This window comes from Mus caroli, unplaced genomic scaffold (genome assembly GCF_978045245.1).
Source record: "Mus caroli unplaced genomic scaffold, Mus_caroli_1 scaffold_8, whole genome shotgun sequence".
In the NCBI taxonomy this organism is placed as follows: domain Eukaryota; kingdom Metazoa; phylum Chordata; class Mammalia; order Rodentia; family Muridae; genus Mus; species Mus caroli.
Window position 1 is genome coordinate 48,782,414 of NW_028227263.1, and position 25,820 is coordinate 48,808,233.

General features: G+C 38.3%; 1 protein-coding gene across 1 annotated transcript in view; it reads right to left on the bottom strand.

Moving 5' to 3' along the window:
* The window catches only part of Rsf1 (remodeling and spacing factor 1), a 111,290-nt gene that overhangs the window by 41,776 nt on the left and 43,694 nt on the right, over positions 1-25,820 (bottom strand). The window contains exons 3-4 of the mRNA XM_021166138.3: positions 13,020-13,112; positions 10,017-10,222 (exon numbers count right to left, since the gene is read on the bottom strand). Coding sequence (XP_021021797.1) covers positions 10,017-10,222; positions 13,020-13,112 — 299 coding nt within the window. The remainder of the gene's footprint in view (positions 1-10,016; positions 10,223-13,019; positions 13,113-25,820) is intronic.

The following is a 25,820-nucleotide window of genomic DNA, read 5'->3' on the forward strand; positions in this document are numbered from 1 at the left end:
TTATTACACAGTTCTGTATGGAGCACATGCCTCTACCCATGTGATATTTTCTAGAGTTATGCTGGATTCTGAGAAGTATATTGTACTAGTTATTCACTAAATGTTCTTTTTTTTTTCTTTTTTCGAGACAGGGTTTCTCTGTGTAGCCCTGGCTGTCCTCAAACTCAGAAATCCTCCTGCCTCTGCCTCCCAAGTGCTGGTATTAAAGGTGTGCGCCACCACTGCCCAGCTCACTAAATGTTCTTATTACTGAAAAGATCCATCTAGATTGTTTATGCTATGTATCAAAGCTATAAAAGGGAATAAAAAAGTATTAAGAAAAACTCCCTAAAAGGCTTTTAACCTGACTAATGTTTCTAAAAACAAGCATAATTCACACATATTAGAGTATAAAAACAGAAAACTATCTAAACCTAGATATTTCATAGTTTGAGCTAATTTATTTATTGATTTATTCCGCTAGAAAAAGTTAAGTATATTAAATTTAAACTAGTTAGAAATAAGATTCTCTCTCTCTCTCTCTCTCTCTCTCTCTGTGTATAAATATAAATAATGAGTGTTTTTGCCTACATGCATTTATTTGCCCATGGAGGGCAGAAGAGGGTGTTGTATCCACAGGAATTGGAATTACACTTGTTTGTGAGCCACCTTGTTGATGCTTGGGGGAATTCAACCCAGGTCCTCTCTGCAAGAGCAATGAGTGTCCTTAACCACTGAGCCATCTCTCCACCCCTAATAACTGCGACTTTAAGAGTAGACTATAGCCTCTAACAACAATCTGGATATTTTCCTCCCTTTCTCTTCCTTCAATCTATAATATCAGCAATTCCCCTCCAAAATACCATATTCTTTTAGGACAAAATGACTGTGCTTCTGTCCTCTTAGTCTAGAATATGTTTCACATATTAATTACAATCCTTTTGTATATGTATGTGAGCATGATGTATGTTATATGTATATAAGTGTATATGTGTGCCTATGTACACATGTGTGGAAGACAAAAGAATAAAACAAAAAAAAACCCACACTTATACACATAAAAATAAAAGTAACTAGATCTTTAAAAAACAAAAACTTGGGTAGAGGGAAATCTGTTTAGAGTTGGTTTGTCATGCTGACTATAATATTTGTAGGTATAGTAAACAGCCCCTGGGGTGGGGTGGGGTGTATGTGGGGGGGGGGGAGAGAAAGAGAGGAGACAGAGAGAGACAGAGACAGAGAGAGATATTGAGAGAGAGTATTCTGACTAGAGATCTTACTGCCTCAGTCTCCTAGATTACAGCTGTGTACTATCATGCCCAAACTAAGTTCGAAGTTTGTTTGTATTTTCATAAAAACAACGACAGTAGCTGGAGACTATTGTAGATAGGAAGAGGATGAAAACGTGGTAAAATTCTAGACTAATTTTGCATGGAAAGCTGACTGGTTTTGCTGACAGACTCTATGTAGAGCAAGAACAAATGAGGTGAAGCACTCCTAAGACCCAACCCAGCAGAAGGAGTTGCTTCTAGTCTGTAGGAGGATACTTTCAAGAACTGTGGAGGTTTGCTCTGTTGGTTTGTATTTGAATGCTAAATTGGGTTCAGCAGGTCTAGCCCTCCAAGGGAATTCTCACATTTACAAGCTTTTGTTGTGCAAACCTTGTTGCTTGATTTAAAACTATTGGTTAAGTAAAACTGGCTACAGCCAGTTATTGGAGGGATTAGAGGTGGGTTTTGAGTTACTGGACTGGGGGTGGAGAAGAGAGAGGACAGAGAAGAGGAAGACAGCAGCCATGAGGGAAGATGGACAAGGAGCACAAGGCCAGTAAGAATCTGGAGTACACCGCTGGGGAGATAGCCAAGACAGCAGTTAGAAAAGTAGATTAGATGTTATCCCCCAGTAACTGTCAAAGCCTAATAAAATAACCATAGCCTGAGTCTCATTCATTTGTAAACTAGTGGGGGTTGGGGGGGGGATGATAAACTTAAATTGGTTGTATTGCATTATGTTGGTAGAAAAGATCAGAAACTTAGTTTAGGGCAGACTAACTTTCCAACTTTACCAGATTTTAATGTTTACGGCCCCTATATGTATCTTAAATAATCTAGACTTTGGAGAAATGGGCCACACTGTTAACTATTGTTTTATGTAATATTCCTTCTGCAAGCCTAATAGTTCTTCAGATGTGAGTTAGTGGTAAGGGCTAAACCTTCAGGAACAATAGCCCTGGAAGCCAATGGTAACAAAAGCAGACAAAGTGCAAGAATAGCCTCTTCAGCTAGCTCTTCCTGGACACCTTGGGATAGTCTCACCACAGCTCACATCTATTTTTTTAAAACATTTATGATCCTGTATCTTTTTTCCATAAAATGGGAATCCTCCTTAAAATAGGGTAAAGCATAATATAAATATAGCAAGTGCCTTACATTAATTATCATTATGGTTTAAGGTTCAGCAACATTATTCTGTCTCTTATGAATCAACTACATGGTGAGGTAGCAAAAAATGGAAACTAAGAGGAACAACAGTCTTTTACTGAAGCCAAGAAAATGGAGGCATGCTAATAACTTCAACAATATTATTAAGATAGCACAAATCAGCAAGCTTTAATTCAACTCCAACACAAAGGCATAGTAGTGCATATCTAAACCCCAGCACTCAGGAGGCTGAGGTAGGTAGATCACAGGTTCAAGGACAGCCTAGGCTACATAGCAAACCCTTTCTCAAAATAAAACAAACTGAACAAAATCAGAGATATCCACAGAGGTACAGTTACTTCCCTAAGGTCTCAGCAGGATTGAATTCTGGAAGATCTGACTCCAGAGACCACCTCATCTCATTTAATTTCAATTTTTGTGTATTTTATATTAATAGTTGTAGCATTTGTCTGGCCTAATTTGTGGTAAGCCTTCTGTTGCTGCCTCCTAAGTACTAGAATTGTATGGCAGACACCAGCACACCCTGCTTAGGTCTCACCTTCTTAATCATTGTTAGCAGCATAGCTAATGAATGTCCTGACAGTTTTAGAAATGGCTCAGTAGTAATGAGCACCCACTGCCATTGCACAACACTTGAGTTCAGTTCCCAGTACCACATCAGGCAGCTCACAACAACCTGTGATTCTAGTTCCAGAGGATCCAGCACCCTCTTCTGGACTCTGAACACCTGTATTCACACATGAATAACCCGCAACATACATAGACTATATAATTAAAAAAATAAAACAACAAAAAAATTAAAACGTCCTGGTAGAGGTCTATGAATAAAGATACGTGAAAATTGTATTCACTATTCAGAATTTAAATTTCTGTAAATAACTATCAAAACCACAATCAATTTAAAAATATTTTTAGAGGTACAACCCACACACTGTGAAGGTAGCATGTTGTTTACTTGTAAAATGGTATTGCTTTGGCAGGATGTCTGCTTTGAAGAGCAGGCTAGCTAGCTTGGCCTCAGAAATGCTGGGATTCCCGGCTTTTTCAGCCTGCCAGGGCTAAAAGGAGCTCAGTTAGTATTCAGTTCAGTTAGTTACTTTGCCCAGACAGACACTCACTGTGTTAGTCATTCTTCTTGTTGCTGTGAACAAAGATCTGAGAAAAATCAGCAAAAAAAGAAAATAAAGTTACTTTGGCTTTAGTTTGAAGGGTACAGCCCATCATGGCTGGGAAGAGATGGCGGTTATGAGCAGGGGCAGTCAAGGAAGTAGAGACTAGGCAGTGCGCTGGGAGGCCGGCTACCAAACTTCATCCTCTGACTCACTCCCTCAGGCTAGGTCCTCCATCTCTTAAAGATTCCATCATTTTCCAAAAGTAGTATTACTCACAGGGGACCAAGTTCAAAACATGAACCAGGGGAACAGAAGCCACAGACCTATATCCAAACACTGACACAGATAAACTCCTACCAAGGCAAGATGAAATATGGGGCTTTCATTCTTGAGACGCTCTCACTATGTAACCCAAGCTGGCTCAGAACTCACTAAGTAGTCCAGGCTGGCCTAAAACTTAAGATCCTTCTGCCCCAGCTTCCTGAGTAGTAAAATTGCAAGTGTGTGTTACCACGCCTGGCTGCTATCAGTGTTGATTATTATAACCACAGTTTATTAGTCTTGTTGATACCTAAGCTTAAAACAAATAAAGTCAAACACTATATCTGTTTGGCTTCTTTCACAACCAAGGATTTTTGAGACAAATTCATATTGCATGAGATCATTTCTTTTTGCTGCTTACGGGTAATCTACTGCATGAGTACTGTTAGGAAAAAAGATGCTATAGCAAGTATAACAGTAGTCACAGGGATGAGGTCATAACTGAGGCTAGGCTTCAACTGCACAGTGGGTAAGGGCAGCTTCAGGCACAGAGTTTGCACATTTGTTTTCAAATGCAAAGGCAAATGGAAGCTCAAGATGAAATGAAACGCTCAAACAAGCCTTGTGTTAATATTAAGTACAAAGGAATGAAGCTGACGCTATAATAGTATAGTGACATCTGAAGACACCACCAAATGGAAAGTCAGGGGGTCGCAGTGTTTATATTTGTAGAAGGCAGGATATAAGTTCCAGTTGGCTCATAAACTTGTTAATACCTGCATTTCTGAGTAATAGTCACCTAGTCACTTCAGTGGAAATTATAAATTATTAATTTGTAAAATATCTGTGGGGATAAAGTCATACCTAACTGGTTTCCACTGGGAATTCTCTCAGACTGCTGGTCATTTATTCATGTTAATGTTAGCCATATGTTTTTTCCTTACTAGAATTAGAATCTAAATACTTTCTATAGTATCTCTCTGACTTAAGGAAGCACCTGATTAAATCATGCCAACTTAAGATCTGTGTGCCACAACTCTTCCCTCATGATGACTTAATATGAACACTTTTGTCACTATATATTTCTTCTTTCATAAAGTATTTGATCAATTATAAAAAAGTATTGTATGTGCTTTTGCCTTCCCTTCCAGAGGCCTAAACAAGTGATAAAATAAGTGTAAAAAATACTATTCTGGTTTAAAACTAAGGGGGACAAGTTCTGTTGCTGAAATTTGTTAGTTAAACCACATGAAACTGCCACTTTCTATAGGAGAATGTACAAATATAACATACTTAGTTCAATAAAATTTAACAACTTTTATCTGAGTTCTTTTACCTGAATATATGAAATGATTTTCAATGTGGAATATGTGCACATGTATGCATTAACTACTTCTAATGTGCCTCATATTTATACTAATTCTACAATAAATGCAAATAGGCACTGTATAAACAACAGTACATGTTTGGTTTTGTTTTATGTAAGATGAGTGTGAGGTATGCATGCATGACTTTGCATGTTCACATGTGTGGGCACCAATGGAGCACATTTTGAAGACAAAGGCTAACATCTTGCATCATCCTTGGTTCCCACTGTACAAATTAAGGCAGAGTCTCTCAATTATACCCAAAGCTCACTGAGAGGGCTACTATAGCCATCCTGTTTGCTCTAGGGATTCCGAGCCTCCAGGCTCCGATAGCATCCTTACCTAACGCCATCCAGTCATGTCCAGCCTAAGAGAAGTTGTAAAACTGTGGTAATACATTGATGTTAAGCTGTCAGTAGCTAATAAATACACACTATAACTTATGGTAGATTTTCAGTATTAGAAAATTATTGCACTCTGTAATTTTGGCATTTTGAATTGTCAATGTCCAGTTATGCCTCTAAACTTACTGGTCAATAACAAGGCTCACTTATTATTAAATACTATTAGTTTAAAAAAACCCATAATTCTGAAGCCTAGATAATTTTTATTATATAAGCACCTGCTCAAGATGACGCAGAAACGCGTTCCAAACTGCGGCCTCACGGAGGGGAAGAATGTTACTAAAACCACCACCAAAGTAGTTCTTTAAAGATGTTGTTTCAAGTACAGGAAACTTGCCTGTTAATTTTCTTAGTAAAAAGTTACATTCTCTAGTTAAAGAAAAGCAAACAAACAAACAAACAAAAGCCCCAAGTGTAGCCTAGAAAGCAAAAAGCCAAACTTCTGCTTGGACTATTTGCTTTTCCTCATCACCAGAGTTTCTATGAAGATTAATCCCACTTTTAAAACTTACTTTACATAAGCTAGGTTTACTAAGAAAACACCTTGACAGCATCTAGCAGAAAACAACCATTTCTGTATAATATCAAAGTAAATGACCTTGTTTCTTTGGGACTCAATTCTGCACTATAATGTATATCTCAGCCCTTTTAATCCCAACACACATCCACATATCTTCCCCAAATTAATTCTTTATATGTCTAAAAATAGACATCTCCTTAAATTATTCTATATCAACTCTATTCCTATTCAATTAGTGCTCCTCCCATTAGGAGTTCATTGTACTAAACATTTTTCTTTTCATGTTTGGGATCAGAATTTAACTATATTCTCAGTATGACCCCATCAGGATCAAGTGAGATTATACCTCACATTATTTTGTGAACCAAATGGATATTAAGTATATACACCATGAGATAAGTATGTATTGTTAGTGGTGATCAAAATACAGGCTTTATACATACTATGCAAGTTCCCTTCTCTAAACTACATCCCCACCCTCAACCTAGTAATACCATTTTTAGGGAGAATGTGCTGGGTATCAAATCCATGTCCTCCACTTGTTAGGCAAGCACTCCACTAATTAAGTGTATCCCTAGATCAAGTCATTTCTCTTGTCTGTCTTGAGATAGGGACTTTCTACAAAGCCTGGATCTCCTTGTACTCTCACTATGTAAATGAGGCAGGCTTCAAACTCACAAAGAGCTGCCTGTCTCTGCTGGGATTAAAAGCATGTGCTACCATGTAGCTGAAGTGATATCTTCTTGAGGAAGCCAAAATACACTTTTGCTATTTAACATTCACAAAAAGAAAGACTAAGTGGGCAAGTCAGTTCACAACATTTACCAGTAGTAGTTCATTCAGTTACAAGCTAGCTAAACACCATGTCCCAAGCAGCTCATAATAAGTATGAACACTCCCAGGAAGAAATCTGAAGAAAGCTAATGTTACCCAGAAAACATACACTATACAACTAGGACTTCACAAAGCAAGGGGCTTCATAGGAGCCTGAGATCCAGCCAGGAATGCTAGCTAAGCTACTCACCACCCTCATACCTTCAACTTCTTACTGTACAAGTCTGTATACAATATAAACTGAACACTTGTCCACCACATGTTTAAAAACTAGGTTAGCGGGTATCAGTCAGTGAACTCAAATGTTTCTGCTTGGTCTCAAACATTTCTGTATTATGTGGTCAGAATTACTGTGTATCCCGATTAAGAGTAACACAAACAGGGCCTGGTAGTACATGCCTTTTAATCTCATCAGGAGGCAGAGGCAGACAGTCTCCGAGTTCAAGGCTAGCCAGGAATATACAGTGAGAGACAGTCTCCAAAAAAACAGCAACCACCACCACCAAAAAGAAAACAAAAAACAAAAAAATATTCATAAAGGCTAAAAACAACCTGCTATTTCACTAAATAAAACCCTATTGCTACCATGGAAAAACTGCTTAGACACTTTTATGAGCATTGGGTTCTAAACACTGACTGTAGACACATCATTTATTATTTAATGTTTATCAGAAATAGACATTGGCACCTGTGAAGGGCATCTGTTTAGTTTTAGAATCTGTTGTTTTGGTTCTGTTTGATTTTTCATTTTCTTTTTGAGACAAGGTCTCACACAGCCTAGGTTGGCTTTAAACTCACTGTGTAGCCAAGGATAACCTGGAATGTCTGCTCTTTCAGCTTCCATCTAGGGTTATGGGAATATGCCCCTAGGACTGTTTATGTAAAACTGAAGACTGAACTCAAGGTTTTATATATGTAAGGAAACCCTCTGGGAACTGCTACAATCCTAGCATCTTGTTCTTGTTTTTTGAAGCCAGAGCAACTAGAAATAAAGCCAGTGATGGCTGAAAGGGGGTGAGAAACACTGTGGGAATTTTAACCATCTGTTGATAAATATTTTTTTTTAAAGAAGATATAAAATTTCAGTGTTTAGAATTAGAAGTTTATAAAACCAAGTTGTAAATGGGGAGAACAGGGCTATACTGTGGCTCTAAACAGCACAGCCCGACCGAGGACCCAAGTTCAATCCCTAGAATCTACATAAAGGTGGAAAGAGAGAAAGAACCAATTCCCCAAAATTATTCTGTGACTTCCACATGTAAGCTGTGTCACATGCATGTGACATGCACACACACATTTAAATTTTGTTTAGTGTGACATGTTCTATTTTTTTTAAAAAGTAGGCAGAAAAGAGCAAATGTTTACTGAGCATGCAATATGGTCTTAGCATAATCTCCCATAGGGGCAGTATCACTACCTTAATATAAGGCTGGGAAGATGGCTCAGTGGGTTAAGTGCTTGCCAGGAAAATATGAGGACCAGAGTAGAACCAGAAACCACATAAATGTCTAGTGGGCATCGCAGTCCACCTGAAATCCCAGCACGCAGGAGGCAGAGGAGACAGGGATCCCTAAAGCAAGCTGGCTAGCCATATTAAGAGAGCTCTGATTTCAAGTGAGAGACCTTGCCTCAATGAAGAAGGTGGAGGGTAGCTGAGGAAGACTCCCAATGTCAGCTTCCAGCCAACACACGTGTACACAGTGTGCTCACACACATGCAAACACATATGCATACCAACTGAGACATATGCAAAAGTTAAATGAAGCACAGAAAAAATTTTAGAGATAAAAAAGTAACGTTTCTCTATGTGGTTAAAAAAAAAAAAGAACCCAGATTCAAATACAAACTAGGTTAAAAAAAACACACACACAACCAACAACTCACATCATGGACATATTTAACAGTGTGCATGTGAAAGTTGTTTTAAGAAAGTAAGCATTAGCAATAGCAAACATAATTTCTCTGTTACATTTTCTTGATCTACAAAGCAGGAGAAAATATTTTCCTTTGCAACAGTACACTTGGCAGTAGAGCATCATGAAGAGAGCCCTGCATTCACAAAGAACAAGAGGGGGAAAATGATATCACAGGAGTAAGTTGCTTATCTTCATTTAGAAACTTAGCTAAAGAGAGAACCATGCCAGGCACTGTTGGCTCAGTCTAATTCCCAGTACTCAGGAGGCACAGAGAACAGGATCTCTGTGAGTTCCAGGCAAGTCTGGACGACAAAGCCAGTTCTAGGACAGCCTGTCTTGAAAAACCAAAACCAATACAAACCAAAACAACAGCAAAAGAGAAGCAGGCATTATACCTGCTAATAACACCCCATGAATTCATTCAGCTCATACTTATCTTTAGAGAATGGAAAAAAGTTGAACTTTCTTAATCAAATGAATGTTAATAATGAATTAGTAATCACTGATAAAAATATACTAAAAATAAAGATGGGGCAAAACCAGGTAAGAGTTCATGTCAAAGCAGCTATTTACACCAAGAAGTTAGGCAAGGTTTCCCTATTTTGTCATGCCACTAAAGTTCCAACATTATTACATAATATGGCTATTAATGATATTTATAAATAATGAAATTGCAAAATAGAAAATTAAAAACAAAAATTTTCTGCAGAGGTCTCGTATCATTGATCTATTTTTAAAAAGCAAAACAAATTAATTTCAAGGTATTTAACTGTCAGTACAAATGAGAAATGAAAAACAAAATTTTTTTTTTAAATGTAACACAAAAGCACAATGTTCTTCAGAACTCCAAGAAAAAAACTGTACAGATGAACTGGTCAAACTGAAATAGGAAAGAGAACCAAACAGTGCTTTGATATACATATATATCTATAAGCATATGTTCTTCCACACATTGAAGTTATACATTCATATTCAGATCACAACATTTTGGGCACAAAGTATATGTCTTACTATGGATGGGAATGGTACTTATATTTATTTGGCAAATATTAAGTACCTACTATGGACACTGTGCTGAGTACTAGATTAGCCTTAGAAAATGTGGCAATTCCCAGTAAGCAAAAGCCCATTCTGGCATCACAGGTCAAAGAGAGCAGTTCATAAAGATTCCAGTACAGGTACCTGACAATGCATTTCCAAGAAGAGCCATCTTGATCATCTTGTTCTTCTATGTACATTCTCACATTATGGTCTTGATCCAACTGGTACCAATACATGAGGCCATCTTTGTCTCGCCCAATTGGCTGGAGACGCATAGTATCAGCATCCTCCTCATTAATTATATTCTTGAATTTAAGATTGTCATCAAACTGACACTCACAGAGATACTGAAAAACAGTTATACTGTGGCTTAAAATACTGTGCACACATTTCTCAAATAAATATGACACACTTTCAGGACTTGATCCAGGGGCAGAGCCAAGAGGCCACACAGTTCAATTTGTTTTTACTACTCTTTCATCTTAGTACATAGAATCTACTTAATCAACTTCAAAAAGGAAATTGAAAGGTGACATTTTAACTTTATACCAATGTAGAGTTTTAATATGTATGTATAGTTTAACTTATATACAAATCAAATTATATTACTAGACTGAGTTTATTATGTGCATTAAAAACTCCCCAATTACCATTGTTTAATACTATATTTAAATGTTCACTTATATTTTAAATCTATTAATGTAGTTGGTAAATAAAAATCACATACATTTATGATCTAATATATAAACAATGTAGAATGATTAATTCAAGCATACTTTGTGATAAGAACACTTAAAATCTACTAACAATTTTCAACTATGTAATTATAATCACCTTAACAATATAACACCCAACTACTTGAAACTTAGTAAGTTTACCCGAAATCTCTCCAATCTGATTGTCACCCTACTGACTGGAGTTAAACACTGTTGCATTGACTCTTTAATTAAAGTGAGAACACAGTGTCATTTCTTTATGTGCCTGGCTTACTACACTTAACACAATGTCTTCTTAATTTAAAAATGTCTTAAATTACATTTTTACTTATTTTTCTTACGTGTCTGTGGGCACATATGTGCCCACAGCTTGCATGTGTAGGTCAGAGGACAACTTGTAGGAATAGGTTCTCTCCTTCTGAAGTCCCAGAATTAAACTCAGGTCTTCAGACTTGAGAGACTTCAGAGGGTAGCTGTTTTTACCCACTGGCCATATCACGAGCACTTTTTCTTAGAGACTACAAACGCATTTCTTAATCACTAAGATCTATCAATATTATGATTACTGCTGTAGTGCACATGAGAAGTCAAGTGTGGATATGAGAGCCATACTTTGGTTTTTGCTGGTTTATTTATTTGCTTTAATGCTGATTTCATTTCCGTAGGATGTACAGCCAACAGTAGGAGTGCTGAATCATTGGACCATTCCATTTAAACATTTCTGGTAAACTGTCACACATTTTGTTTCTAAGCAGTATTTTAAAGAATCCTAATTTTTCTTTTACTCTGAAGGCTGATGTAGGAGGACCCCTTGAGCCTAAGAGTTTAAGACAACTCTTTGCAAAACAGAAAAGTCCAGGTTCAACCAAATGAAACACAAGGACAAATTTGGACACACTACAAATATAAATGCTAAGTGGACAGGATACCTCAGAAAGACTGCTGTAAGCATCTTGTAGACTTTTCATGTGAGCTATGAGCAATTAATATCTAACACTAGAATAACAGATACTCTAGCCTTATCTTATCTCATATACATACTGTATATTAAGAATTGCTTAGCTAGGAGTGGTAGCACATGCCTTTAATTCCAGCACTCCTTAGGCAGAAGCAGTTGTACCTCTGAGATCAAGTCTAGCCTGGTCTACAGAGTGAGTTCTAGGACAGCCAGGGCTACATAGAAAAACCCAGTCTCAAAAACAAACAAAAAAACAATCAAGCAAACAAACAAAAGCATCACCAAAAACCTTAAGGACTTATAAATAAGGATGTTACCAAAGAAGCGCCATGAAATCTCATAGCAATCAAAATCTCACTCCTTTTTTCACTATTAGCTTCTTCTGTTACACCGACCACTTGGTTAGTAACAAAAGAAACACATGAAAACTCAAACTTGAAAGTAGCCCTATATTGAGATGACCCATTTTAATCAAATAGTTTTGGTTACATGAAGGTGTTTTAGTAACACGATGGCATACCCTTAGCTTATCTGGAAAACAATGAGGACTTCAAATGTATTAAGTGAGTACAGTATCAACAGTATGTAACATACAGTGACTGATGAAGTGGGCAGCAGAAATAATGACGAAAACAACCAAAGCAACTGCTTCCCTATTCTGTTACTGCATCTCTAATCAGAAACTGCTAAGAATAGACTGTAAAGACAATCCTTAAAAATAGGAAAGACAAGACTTGACTTTTATGTGTGTGCTGTGCATATGCACTTTTTTGCATGTGTGTTGGTGTTCCTACGCACGGAGGCCAGTGATTAATGTAGGGCAGGTCACTGACCCCAGAGCACAAGGCTTTGTTTGCCTGGAGTACCTATCCAGCTTGCCTCCAAGGGCTGGGATTATAGGCAGACTCACACCACCTGGCTTTGTATAGGTTCTGGAAATCTGACATCTGTTCCCTATGTTTGTCAGGCAAGGACTCTACCTGAAAAACCATTCCTCAGCTCTGAACAGACTTTTTATCACTGAAAAACAAGAAAAAAAAAAAAATGAAAGCACCTATTGTCTTCTAGTAATAGAATGTCTGCCCTTTCCTCACTGCTTTTTGTTGGGCCCAGGAGGCCTCAAATTCAGGGCCTTCCCGAGTCAGCCCCGCAAGTGCTCCGATTACAGGCGTGGATATCCATAATCAGCCTTCTTTTACTTCAAAAACGTTTCATTACCTGTATCCGCTCATTTCGTGGGGGCACTTGCACGCCATAGCACACATATGAAGTCAGAGGACAATTCTGCAGCCTCATCTCTCTTTCTACCATGGAGCTCCCAGGAACCCAAACTCAGGTTGTCAGACTTGGTGGCAAATACTTTTACCCACTGAACTATCTTGTTGACTCATGTTTTTCTTTACTTTGTAATTTAGGCATCAGAGTAAACTTTTAAATTAAAACTACTGCAACAAATAGTACATGCATTACCTTTAGGAGTGCTAGTTTGCATTCAACACTCATTTCAAGATAGCCTTTCTTCTCCATCTCCCATGCCCAGGTACTGTTAAACTCTTGGCAGATCTGTAACAGAAAATTAATAGCTCAATATATGAAAGTGATTTTTGTTGGTATTTATTATACTTTGGATTTGGAATGGCACCCACAGGCCTAGGTGTTGAAAGCTTAGTAGTTTAGTAGGTGGGCTAGCTGTACAAGCAGGTCACTGAAGGAGGTCTATTATTGTCCCTATTTATTGTACCCACTTTTTTCTGGGAGTGCATGGGATGAAGAGCACTGCTGTACTCCCCGCAATGATGTGCTACCTTACCACAGGCCCAGGGACAGAGAGCCAAGACTGTGCGCACTCAAACCTCTGAAACCATGAGCCAAAATAAATGTTTCCCTGTTTAGGATGATTTTCTTAGCCATTTTGTCATCACAATATGAAGTTCAATAGTAATAAACATTGGTTGTTTTCTATGATTATGTTGTGTTCTTATTAATACATATATAGAGAAAAGAATTCAGAAATCTAATCTACATTGCATACTACTTAGATCCATCAGAAATATTTACTAATGCCTGTAACAACTTAAGAAAGAATCTCTGGAGGTGGAGAAATGGCTCAGTGGTTAGGAACACTTGCTACTCTTGAAGAGTACCCCAGTTCAGTTCCCAGCACTCACACGATGGCTTGCAAACATCCACGACTCCAGTCCAGAAAGATCTGATGCCCTCTTCTGACCTTGGAGGGCACCAGGTACACATGTGGTACATATACATATATACAGGCAAAACACATATAAAATAAACATACATATAAAAACTAAAGTAAATAAATCTAAAAACATTAACAATGACGTGAAAAAATACTTTCTCTTGCTTTTTATCTGTTCAACAACTTTGTGTATTTTGTGGATATATTTTTTCCATATGAGAATAATTATTTGATAATCTTTCAAAGGAAGGCATGGGGGACAGTTTATTCATTTTTATCACTAGACAGAAGTTCAAAACCATGTCAAATTCTACAGATATATTCAATAGAAGCTCTCTTCAAATCAGTGTCTTCTTTATTATCAGTACAGTATAAATGCCAACGCTAGGCATTTTACTACCTCTATAACAGGCTTTAACTTGAATGTTTCAGAATTCTTTTCCTACATAAGCCAAATCAGAGCTACTGTAACAGACTGAAGAGAAAACATGTGGAAATGTCAATGCCTGCCATGTGCACAGAGGTGGAGTGAGAAGGACAACAAGGTTCAGACATGCCTGGAGTGAAGAGTGACACCTTGTCTCACATAACACAAAGAGTGGAGTAAGCTCTCTTCCCAGGAAAACCTCTTCTCAGACCATGTGTTTGTGTTTGTTTTCAGCAATAAAAGGGTGATGGAGATGAAGACGATCTTGGAGGCTGGTAAGTGCATAAAACATTATGCAATGTATCTGCCAATGTCAGGGAAATTTTATTGTTATTGTAACAAACAGCAAAATGAGGGCTAAAGCAGTAGAAGCAAAACAAGGAGAGGAACTGTTCTGGAACCAGGGCATTGGTTAAAACAGAGATTTGAAGGAAACAGACAGGAGACAAGAGAGAATGATTCAGCGGCCCTCTCAATCCAGGAATCGAACTAGGATGGACTTCTGGAAGTGGTACACTTTCCCAGCTGTCCCTAGTGCCATCTTTTAACTAGTTAAAAAAAAAAAAAACAGAGGTCAATATAAGGCAAACGATATGACCAAGAACTATGTAGAAAATGGTAAAAGTCTTACAAAAAGGATAAATACCCCATGTCCTAGAATTTCACAAAACTCCCTCTAATTGACAGCACATTTTTTTGTATATGTGTGTGTGTTTGCGTGTGTGCCCATGCATGCGCTTATGAACAAAGCAAATAAAAACCTAAGGGGTACCATTTAATGAAAAGTGTAGATGACATAGGGTACACATGAAATGACTGTATATAGCAAAAGCTAAAGTGGCAGGATGTGAACAGGTGTATCACACCAACAAACAAGACCAGTCCTAGATTATCAAGTAGTATAGCTATAAGCTGTTAGCTTCCCAAATAATGACCATTAGTTACCACTTTCTTAGCAACTCTTAAGAATTTACATAGGAAAAATAAAACATAAAAAAGAGTGATATTGTTCCCAGTAGCTAAAAGGTAGAAGCAACTCAAGTGTCAACAGAAAAACATAATACAACAGATCCACATAGTGAAATTGCATATAGCCGTTATCAAGGAATGAAGCACAGATGGACATAGGGCTCAGCTATATAGTATGGAAAGGCCTTAGGGTACAGTTCTCAATCTGTGGGTCATGACCCCTTTGGGAGGTCAGAAGACCCTTCCCAGGGGTCACTTAAAACCATCAGAAAATCGGTATTTACATTATTAACAATAGCAAAATTACAGTTATGAAGTAGCAATGAAAATAATTTTATGGTTGGGGTCACCACAACATGAGGAGCTATATTAAAGGGTTGCAGCGTTAGGAAGGTTGGAAACCACTGCCTTAGACCTATCCCCAGTATCTACCCCACAAAGAAAAGGAAAATAACAACCAAGCAAAGCAATAACAACAAAATATATGGCTGCCTGGATGAATTGGAAAACATGCTAATGCAAGAAACCACACAAAAGAATATCTACTACAAGATCCTATTGATTCTAGGGTTCTCAGAATGTCTAACATGTTGAAATGTAAGTTCGGAGACAGAAAACAGATTAGCAGTAGGCAGATGTGATGAAGAGTGCTGTCAGCGTCACAGAATCTAGACTCATCAGGACATGCCTGTGTCGGATCATCTTGGTTATAGAAATCAAGGTAGGAAGACTCGCCTACTGTAGGTGGCACCATTCCCTAGCTGGGATCCTAGCTAAACGGAGAAAGAGGACTGAGCCTCAGAAGGCAATCACTGGATGCAATGGAAGCAGCTGACTCAAGTTCCTGCTGCCTTGACTTCACCATCATGATAAACTGTACCTCAAACTGAGATCCACAATAAAGTTTTTCTCCTTTAAGCTGCTTGTCAGTATTTTATCACAGCAACAGAAAAGCAATTGAGACAGCAGGAGAGATGGGGAAACAAACAGGAAGTGTGACCTAACGGGTATGGCTTTCACTTTTGAGTGGAAAAAAGTTTTGAAATTAAGATAGGTTATAAACTCCTTGCAAATATATAAAAACAAGTACAAAAATAAACAAAACAAGACAAAAAAACACTGAATTATTTATTTTAAAAATATTAATTTTGTTATTTTGCAACAAGGGCTCAAGTAGCACACACTGACCTCAAATTCACAATGTAGCTGAGGCTGTCTTTGCACTCCTTTTGCCTCTGCCTCTCAGATACTTGGATGATACATGTGTGCCACCTCACCTGGGAAAGTGTCAAGTTTATGAAATGTAGAAAAGCATCTCAAATCTTAGATTGGATTATGTTGTTATCCACAGCAAGGAAATGGGCAAAGAGGGATAAATGAGGGATATAAGCATTACTCTCTCTAATAAGCTGTTAAAAATATATTTCAAATACTACCAATAGAAGTCAGCTGCCACCAAGAGAGATGTGGATAGAGAATACACTGAAAGTGATAAATCTAGTTCCATATTTGCATATATTTTTAAATTATGCTTTACCAGAACTGAGCTATGGTGATCTCTGCCTGTTTTAGAAACATCAGTTGTTCAGGAGATCTGAAGCAAATACCAGAGCTCCAATAGTGACAAGCTCTCACTTAGTACAGGGAAGGCAAAGATGAGTGAAGGGAATTGTAGCGTATTTCAGTTGATGGAGTGCTTGCTTAGTAGGCATGAAGTCCTGGGTTCCACCTCCAGCACTACATAAGTCAGATGTGGTGGTGCACACTTGTAACCAACCCTAGCACTGGCAGGCAGAGGCAAGAGGTCTGAGAGAAAGTTCAACATCATCCTACACAGCCAGTCTGAGGACAGCGTGGGATACATGACACCCTGTCTCAAGCCAAGGCAACCAACCAATGAGAACAACTGAAATGGTTCTGTATCAAGAAATAAAACTGATCAACCAATCCATCAATAGATAATCTACAAATACAGGAATACAGAATGGATAAACCAATACAACCAATGGAGGAAGAGTGACCTAACAAAGGGTTTCTTCAGGTAGTGGCATTTGTGAATCAGTTGCTTTGTGAACAAAAGGATTGGCCAGACTGTATAAAAATTGCTTTTCCTTATTTGTGAGAGTACATGTGTATGTGTGCACACACGTGTATGCACACAAGTCACACGTGTGTGAGAAAAAAACAGAGATAGGAGAGCTCCAAGTCATATGATGTGACCTATGTTGGCACCCATACAATAATGGCACACACACACACACACACACACACACACACACACACACACGACTTTGTTTTAACTGATCCTTTGTAGCCTTCTTTTATACCCCATTTCACTAATTACTGCCCTGATTTTTATCACTTTTTTTCTGTCTGATTGAGGGTTTAACTTACATGAAAGTTTAAAATCACATAGCTTGAGTTTCAAATCTTGCCTCTCCCTACCAGCAGGGTGATTTTGTTGAGTCAATCACCTGTTCGACTTGGATTTGCAGGTTCTTCTTCTGTAAATGGAGGTTTGGGGCAAATAAAAGACAAGGAATGTGCCAATCACATACTCGCTGAGTCATGCCTCCATTATATATATGCAAACCTGAAAAGAATTCTAGAAAGCCATAAGAAGAATCAATTAGAACACAAGAAGGAGTTAAAAGAACTAGTAAAAAAAATAGTATGCTAATAAATCTTCAAAATGTAGGTAAATACTGTTTACCAACACTAGCTTCAGTCATGTGTATGGAACAGGTTTAAGAGGTAAATACCATTGTTAGTGATAGATTCATTTTAATTTCCCATTTTTATTTTCTGGGGAGTAAGCATATATTTTGCTGAACCACTTCTAATGTTATGTTTAATATCATAGTAAATTTTGAATCTTAATAGCCTATACTAATATGACAACAAATTTCATTATGTTTTAATACATTTATATAATGTATATTTTTATAATTTTTAATCTTTGTTTTTTGTTTTATTTTATGCATGTGAGTATTTTTCCTGCAAGAATACATGTGTGCCATAACTATGCAGTGCCCATGAAGGCCAAATAACATGGTGTCAGATGCTCTGGAATTGGAGCTACAGCCAGTTTTGAGCAACTATGTGATGCTAGGAACCAATCTTGGGTCCTCCAAAAGAGCAGGAAGTGCTCTTCTTAATGGCTGAGCTATCTCTCCAACCCCCAAACTAAATTTATACTCACTGCTTTACTGTAGACTGGGCAAGTTACTGTGATTGAATTCACCTCTCCATAGCCCTCTTCCACGCCCCTCCCACTCTGCCAATCCTCTGCTCTTCCCAACCATTCTTATCTCTGAGAGTAATTCTGTCTTTACAGGTGGTATTATCTGTGTGTGTGTGTGTGCTCGCGCACAAGTGTACACATGCATTACAGCATGCATCTTAAGGTCAAAGGACAACTTTCAGGAGTCAGTTCTCTGCTTCAGCCAGATCACTGGATTGGTGATAACCATTGGCACCCTCTCTGGCTCTTACTGGTACCAACAGTGAAAATGTTGAAGCGAAGGTTCTTGCTAAATATAGAGAAACCCATTGCATTAAATTTTATTTACTGTGGATATTTATATACATATATTAAGTTTATTTTATGTATAATAAATATTTAAAATAAAATTTACCATTTTAACCTTTTAACTGCATAACCCACAATTATTATTAATTTTATTTAGGATTTTGAGTACCCATTACTACTTTTCATTTTCTAAACATTTCTTGGGCCAGGAAAATGGCTCAGTTAGAAAAGTGTCAGCTCTGAAAGCATTAACTGTGTGTTCAGAGACTAACACCCATGTCAAAGCTAGGTGTACTTATAATCCCAGTGCTGGAAAGCCATATTGGCAGTGAGAGACTACATAAAATTCTTTAACCATTAAATTCTCCTTTCATGTTAGAGGACCGAGGGTAAGCTTGTCATCTACTTTAGAGACAGTCTCATGAAACCAAGACTGACCTCAAAATTGCTATGTAACTTAACCGAGGAAAACCTGAACTGATCCTCCTGCCTCTTCCAAAGTACTACAGGAGTGTACCACCACATCTGGTTTATTCAGTGTTCCAAACCAGAGCTTCATATATACTATGCCCCATTCTACTGGCTGAGCTACATCCTAAACACCCAGAGATCTATTACTGAATGAGCGTCTTTTCTTTGTTGAGTTCTAAGAGCGCACCCCCCACCAACCTTTAATGTTTTAAAGATTTCTTTTACATAATGACTGCTATGTATGTGTATGCTGACTGCCTGTGGAGGTTAGAAGAGGATGTCAGATCCCCGGAAACTGAATTGGATGGTTGTGAGACACCATGTAGGTACCTGAAATCAAATCTAGGTCGTTTCCATGCATGCTGAGTGCATGTCAAAGCCTGACTGAGGTTGTTGCTAGGAATCATCCTAAGCTTGTGCAGGGTCTCTCAATCAAATCCAGAGCCTGCTGATATGGCTAGTCTGACTAGCCAGCTTGATCTAGGAATTCTGTCTCCACTCACCAAGGCCAGAATTACAGGCAGGCTGCCACAACCTTTCTGTGGCTTCTGGATCTAAACTACAGTTCTCAAACTTACTGGAGACTGCTTAACACTGACTTAACCATCGCCCGAGCACCTCGGAGTTGTTTTGTTTTTGGGTGGGTATTTATTTTGATTTTATTTAGTGTCTTGCCACATAAAATATAGCACAAATGTCTGTGTGAGGGTGTCAGATCCTCTCTAACTAGAGTTACAGACAGCTGATAGCTGAACCTGGGTCCTCTACAAGAGCAGCCAGTGCTCTTAACATTAAGCCATCATCTTACCAACCCAGGAGTTCTAACTATATTCTGGAGAATACACTTTCTAGGGCTGCACTTACACAATTTGCAGCATGAGCTACCTTACTCTACAGGCTCTTCTGATTTTCTTTATAATGTCCTTTAATGTACAAAAGATTTTAATCTGATAAATGTATCTAGTCTTTCCTGTTGTTGCCTATACTTTTAGTGTCCTATCTGGAAATATATAGTTTAAATGTAAGATCACAAAGATTCCCTCTAAGAGTTTTACAGATTTAGGTCTTACATTATTGAATTCATTTGGAGTTACTTTGTATATGTGGTATTAAGTAGAATACATTCTTCCAAATACTGATAGTCTAGTGCAATACCTTTTGAGTGTTAATGATAGGTAATAATCAAGTGATCATAACAAGGTGCTGCAAACATCCAATAACCAAATGGGAGAAACATGATACTGAAGTCACCTACAGGAGCACTCTTGCTATAGGAAAATTTTCCAGCCATAACATGACTCACTATGGGAAAGAATATTAGGTACATTACTATAAGAGCCATTGAGCCACCTGAAATCACACAGGGGTTCTGTGGAAATCTAAAGAGAGTACAATGTGCCAATACTCTATCCAGAAGCATAAATAATATAGGTCAAATTCAAGTACACTGTGAAGAAATAAATGCTACAGAAGGGAACAAATGTTATCTAAAGTTATGATGCTGTTTCTTTGGTAAGTTAGTGTTATACACACACTATTGGGCTCCAGCAATAATATGCTGAGGACATTCATACAGTTTCATCTAATAATAATTACATTTCACTTAGTGGGTAGTTAACTTACACATTTTTGGAATTAAGAGACTCAGCTGTTTTCTCATTACAAATCCAGAGTTCTTTCTGATATTAATATGTGTAATACTAAAATATCCCCTAAAAGTCCATGTATGTGAACACTTGGTTCTCACCGGGAGGCACTGTGTGAAACCTTTGGGACATTTTCTGTTTCTTGTCCAGCTAGAAGACTAGCCAGTCTTCTGCTCCTGCAACAACAATTGAGCCACCTGTACTACCATGCCTTCCTTACATGATGGACTAGAACCCCCTGAAAGTGTCAGCCAAAACTTCCCTCGGGTTACTTCTACTGGGTGTGAGCTCACAGTGATGAGGAAAGTCTCACAGGAATGAGGTACAATCTCATGAACAAAGAATAAAGAGTGTTCTTGAAGGTTCCAAGCATGAGCGGATGCTTTGCACTGTGAGCACTGTGTGCTCACTGGACTGGGCACTCATGCTGGAGCACTGACAAACCTGGCTTCACTGGTTGCTTTGCACCCGCTACCTGTCATTCAGAGCACCATGGGAAGTCACCTGTGTATGACCTGGAATGTGGTGTTGAACTAACTGGCATTACCTACACAATAGCATAGTGCCAAAAGTAAGCTCTCAAACACAGCAGCAATTCTCTCACCATGGGAAAAGTACAAGTCCTGAAAAGATGCTGTATCTGGCTATGAACAAGAACCCCCAGAAGAAACATCTGTGTCTGCAGAAACTGACTGACTGACCCATCGGCACTTCAGTACTGAGGAGAGACTAGAATTTGGTAGGATCACAGGCTAACTACTTGGGCTAGTGTTTCCCTTCTCAAACAGCCATTCCTTACCCCAATCTGCATCTGAACTAACACCTCGAGATAACCTATCAGATCACTGACTTCTACCAATCAAGAGTTAAGAATGTTACCAGATAGCACCTTGGACCTATAAAATAGCTCACCCTTCTCTCTGTACACGGCACTCTGGTGTACCCACCAATGTATTTTAACCTTCAATGGCATTGAGTTATGCCATTCTTTGTATAAAACTATAAAAACCCTGTGAAATGGCTTCCATGATGGAACATGAAATTTGGAGTAACTTAAATCTGTATCCTGGGCTATGGCTACTCACAATTTCTCCAGAACAAGCTATCTCTTAATTCTTAAAATTTCCTGTATAGAAGTCAAAGAGCGGTGATTTTTACATTGACAATGGGAATGTAAAAATGGTCTAATGACTATGAAAAGACATTCAGTAGTTTCTCAAAAGGTTAAACAAAGAAATAACTATATGACCCTTTCACTTCTGGGTATAAAACAGATAAATGTCAATATATATTTATATAAAATGGTGTGTACAAATGTTCATAGCAACATTATTCCCTCCAAAGTGAGAAGAGCTCAAAAAATAAGTCTTATTTCACTTGGAGAAATATATCTGTAAACATCCAATTCTTATCAAATATGATCAAATTATCAAATGATGAAAAATGTCCCTTGTGAATTCATAATTGATGACAGCTTCCAGAGAATACACAAGCCAAGGCTACAAGTGTAACTCAGTGGTTGTGCACCATGTAGTGAACAAACCTTGCTGGCTCCCAGCACGGGAGATCCGCAGGGCGGAGCAGTAACTGTGGGGGAGGAGGAAGGTAATGGGGCAATGGCACGGTCTGAGATTATTTTGATTGTGTGCTACCAAATTTATTTACTTTCAAAGAATTTCTCAGAGTACTAAAAATTGTCTTTTGTCTTCCCTCTCTCTTTTTTTTGTTGTTGTTTTTTGAGACAAAGTCTCATTAAATAGCCCAGGCTGGCCTAGAACTCATAATCCTCCTGCCTCAGCATCCTCACTGCTAGGAATATAACTACACACCACGATTTGTAGCTTCTCCTTTATCGGGGGAGATAAGCAGTGAGGTTACATCTTGTTGAGTGGGTTATTCTTTATTCCGTTGTTACTGGTCTATAGGCTTGCCCCAGAACACAGACAGAGGTCAGAGGACAATTCATGGGAGCTGATTCTCCCTTCCCACTATCTGAGTCCTAGGGGCACAGTCAGGACCGCCATGCTTGCTGTCAAGTGCCTTTATCCACTGAAGCATCTTATTGGCCCAAATTGAGTTATTTTCTACTTCATGATCTTTCGTGTATAAAAGTCTGTAAGTAAAATAATTTACTTATTATTTATCTGCTCATTGTCTAAGAAGCACAATTGTGGCATAACACTTCTTGAAATCAAATACGTCTTAAAAATCAACAATTACATTCTTTTTCTTTAAAAAAATTATCTAGCTGGGCAGTGGTGGTGCACACCTTTAATCTCCGCATTTAGGAAGCAGAGTCAGGGGATCTCCGAGTTTGAAGCAACTCAGAGTGAAACTACAGAGTGAGTTTCAGGACAGCCAGGACTACAAAGAGAAACCCTGTCTCAAAAAACAAACAAACAAACAAACAAAAACCCAACATAATAATCAGTCAATCATGCAAAATATACAAAAAGATCATAGAACCTAATAAAAATAGCAATAAGAAATTGTCATCTGCTTGTCTTAACTGACTTATTTATTTGGTTTTTTCTAGGCAGGGTTTCTTTGTGTACCTGACTATCCCGGAACTCAACTCTGTAGACCAGAACGGCCTCAAGCTCAGAGTCATCCAGCTTCCCAAGTGCTGCAATTAAAAGGTGTGAACCACCACACCAGCCTGGATAGCTTCTTTTAACATCGCTTTCCCTGTTACTTTTGAAGGAACATGGCAATAGGAAAGTAAGATGCACAGATGCTAAACTTAGTATAGGTGACATTTGTCACCTACCATCAAGGTTATCTAAAATCATTAACAACCAAAGGAAACAGAACAGATGCATGGATATATGAGATTCAAGGACAGATTTCTTTGCGGCTTGCCAAGTGAAAGCAATGTGAATCTTGAGGACAAGGCTTATCCAACCAAGGAGTCAAGATCTTAGCAGAACATCTAGCTTAAATTTAGTTCACCACTTTAATTTTTAGAAGGATAATTCTACCTTAAAAGTAAAAAGTAACAAGACTACATTTGTGGGTTCTCTTCCACTCTAGATAACACTGGGCAATTTATGTTAGCCAGTCTAAGAGAAGAAACAAAACCAAATGCCTTAGGTACACTGAGTCTCTGAGTAGCTCTCCTATATAACTTATTGAGATTTGTTAATTCTACCTTCCACAAAGGGAAAGGGAAATAGGGAGGGGGTAGAGGAGGAAGAGGAAGAAAAAGTTCTCACACCCAAACCCCAAAGTAAGTTTCTTCACTCTTCACTGGGCTTATCACACTATTTCTACATCATAGATCATAGCCTCTTTGCTACATTCTTTCTTGGTGCCTTATTAAGTGTACTGAGGCTAAGGTACTGGCAATCTCTGAACAAATGTCTACTCCCTCTGTAGGTCTTAGTGTAGCTGTTTTAGAGACACTAAGAAGACACATCAAGTAAGTGACTGCAGTGTGATTAGCTGAGTCTATGCTGAGGAAGGAAGGAAGTGCCAGACACTTAACATGTTCTGTATTTAAACAGAATTTTTAACTTAATGTATCCCATTACACAGAAACACATACTACAGCAGTAATATAGGAAAACAATAAAGAGCAAAGAAAGGTAAAAGTACTACCACAGAACTAGCTAATGACTGCAAATAAGAAATTAAAAAAAAAAAAAAACCTGGGATTTTCTAAGTTTAACCTAATGTCACTGCTTAAAAGGTGAGAAGAAACAAGCATTCAAGAAACAATCTACAAGAAAGACACTGTGAGGAGCGCTCCATCAATGGCCCATCAGAGCACTGGACCCAGCAAGTCCAGGCTTCAGTGAAATGCTGGCTCTGCCATTTTTAGCAATGTGGTCTACACAAGTTATTTAGTTTCTCAAATTCAATTTCCTTATACACAAAACAGAGATAATTTAGATTTCAAAGGTACAATAACACATACAAAAAAGTATAGTTTAAACAGTACATAGTGAACATCATTCAATATGAAAACCACACAATAGGAACCAGGCCTTCTGGCACATTTCTATAATCTCAGCACCAGAAAGGCTTAGGCAATAGAATCAATCAGAAGCTTGAGGCTACACAGTGAGACCCTGTCTCTGAAAAACACAAAGCACAACAAAACAAAACATACAATAGTTTCCATAATGAAGTTAATACCAAGTCCACAGAGGAAAAACTCTACAATAGAGTTAAACTAAGGAACATCTTCCTGGGAAAATGCCTCAAGGAGACAGTAAGACTCACGCTGAGGCTTAAGAGGGATAAGTAATCGAGTTTGCGAGGAACACGAGTTGGCAGGAACACATTCCAGAAGATAAAGCATGTGTAGAAACTCTTAGGGAAAAGATGGCAGGTTCAAGACAGAGTAGATGTGTAAGTGAGAGGATAAATTGGTAACAATTAATTACACTTTCATTTCTGTGTATAATAAGTCCCTTTCAGGGGTGGAGAGATGGCTCAATGGATAAGAGCATTTGCAGTGCAAGACGGAGGACCTGGGTTCAGATCCCCCATATTCATGCGAAAGCCAAAATCTATAATCTTAGCATTTGTGGGGAATTGGGGAAGAAGGGAGGTGTGTATGTATGTGTGTGTGTGTGTGAGAGAGAGAGAGAAACAAAGGGGTTTGCTAGAGAGAGAGAGAGAGAGAGAGAGAGAGAGAGAGAGAGAGAGAGAGAGAGAAAGGGGGGGGGTTTGCTGGCCAGCCAGCTTGGCTGAAAATTCCTGACTCAGCGAGATTCCTGCCTCAAGGGAATTAGGCAGAAGAATGTTATAGCTAGATATCCAACAGCTTCCTCTGTTCTCCATACATGTACACATGGATGAACACATATACCTGCACATGTACACACACATGGATAAAACCACACACACACATACATACACACACACACACACACACACACATCTTTTGCATCAGTGAAGAGATGACAAAATGGTTTAAGGATAGGAGATGGTGGTCCAAGGTTAAATGTCTGTGGGGTGAGGTGGGGGGTTGGATCAGGCAAGGGATGGTAACTGCAGAAGCAACTGACTGGTGATT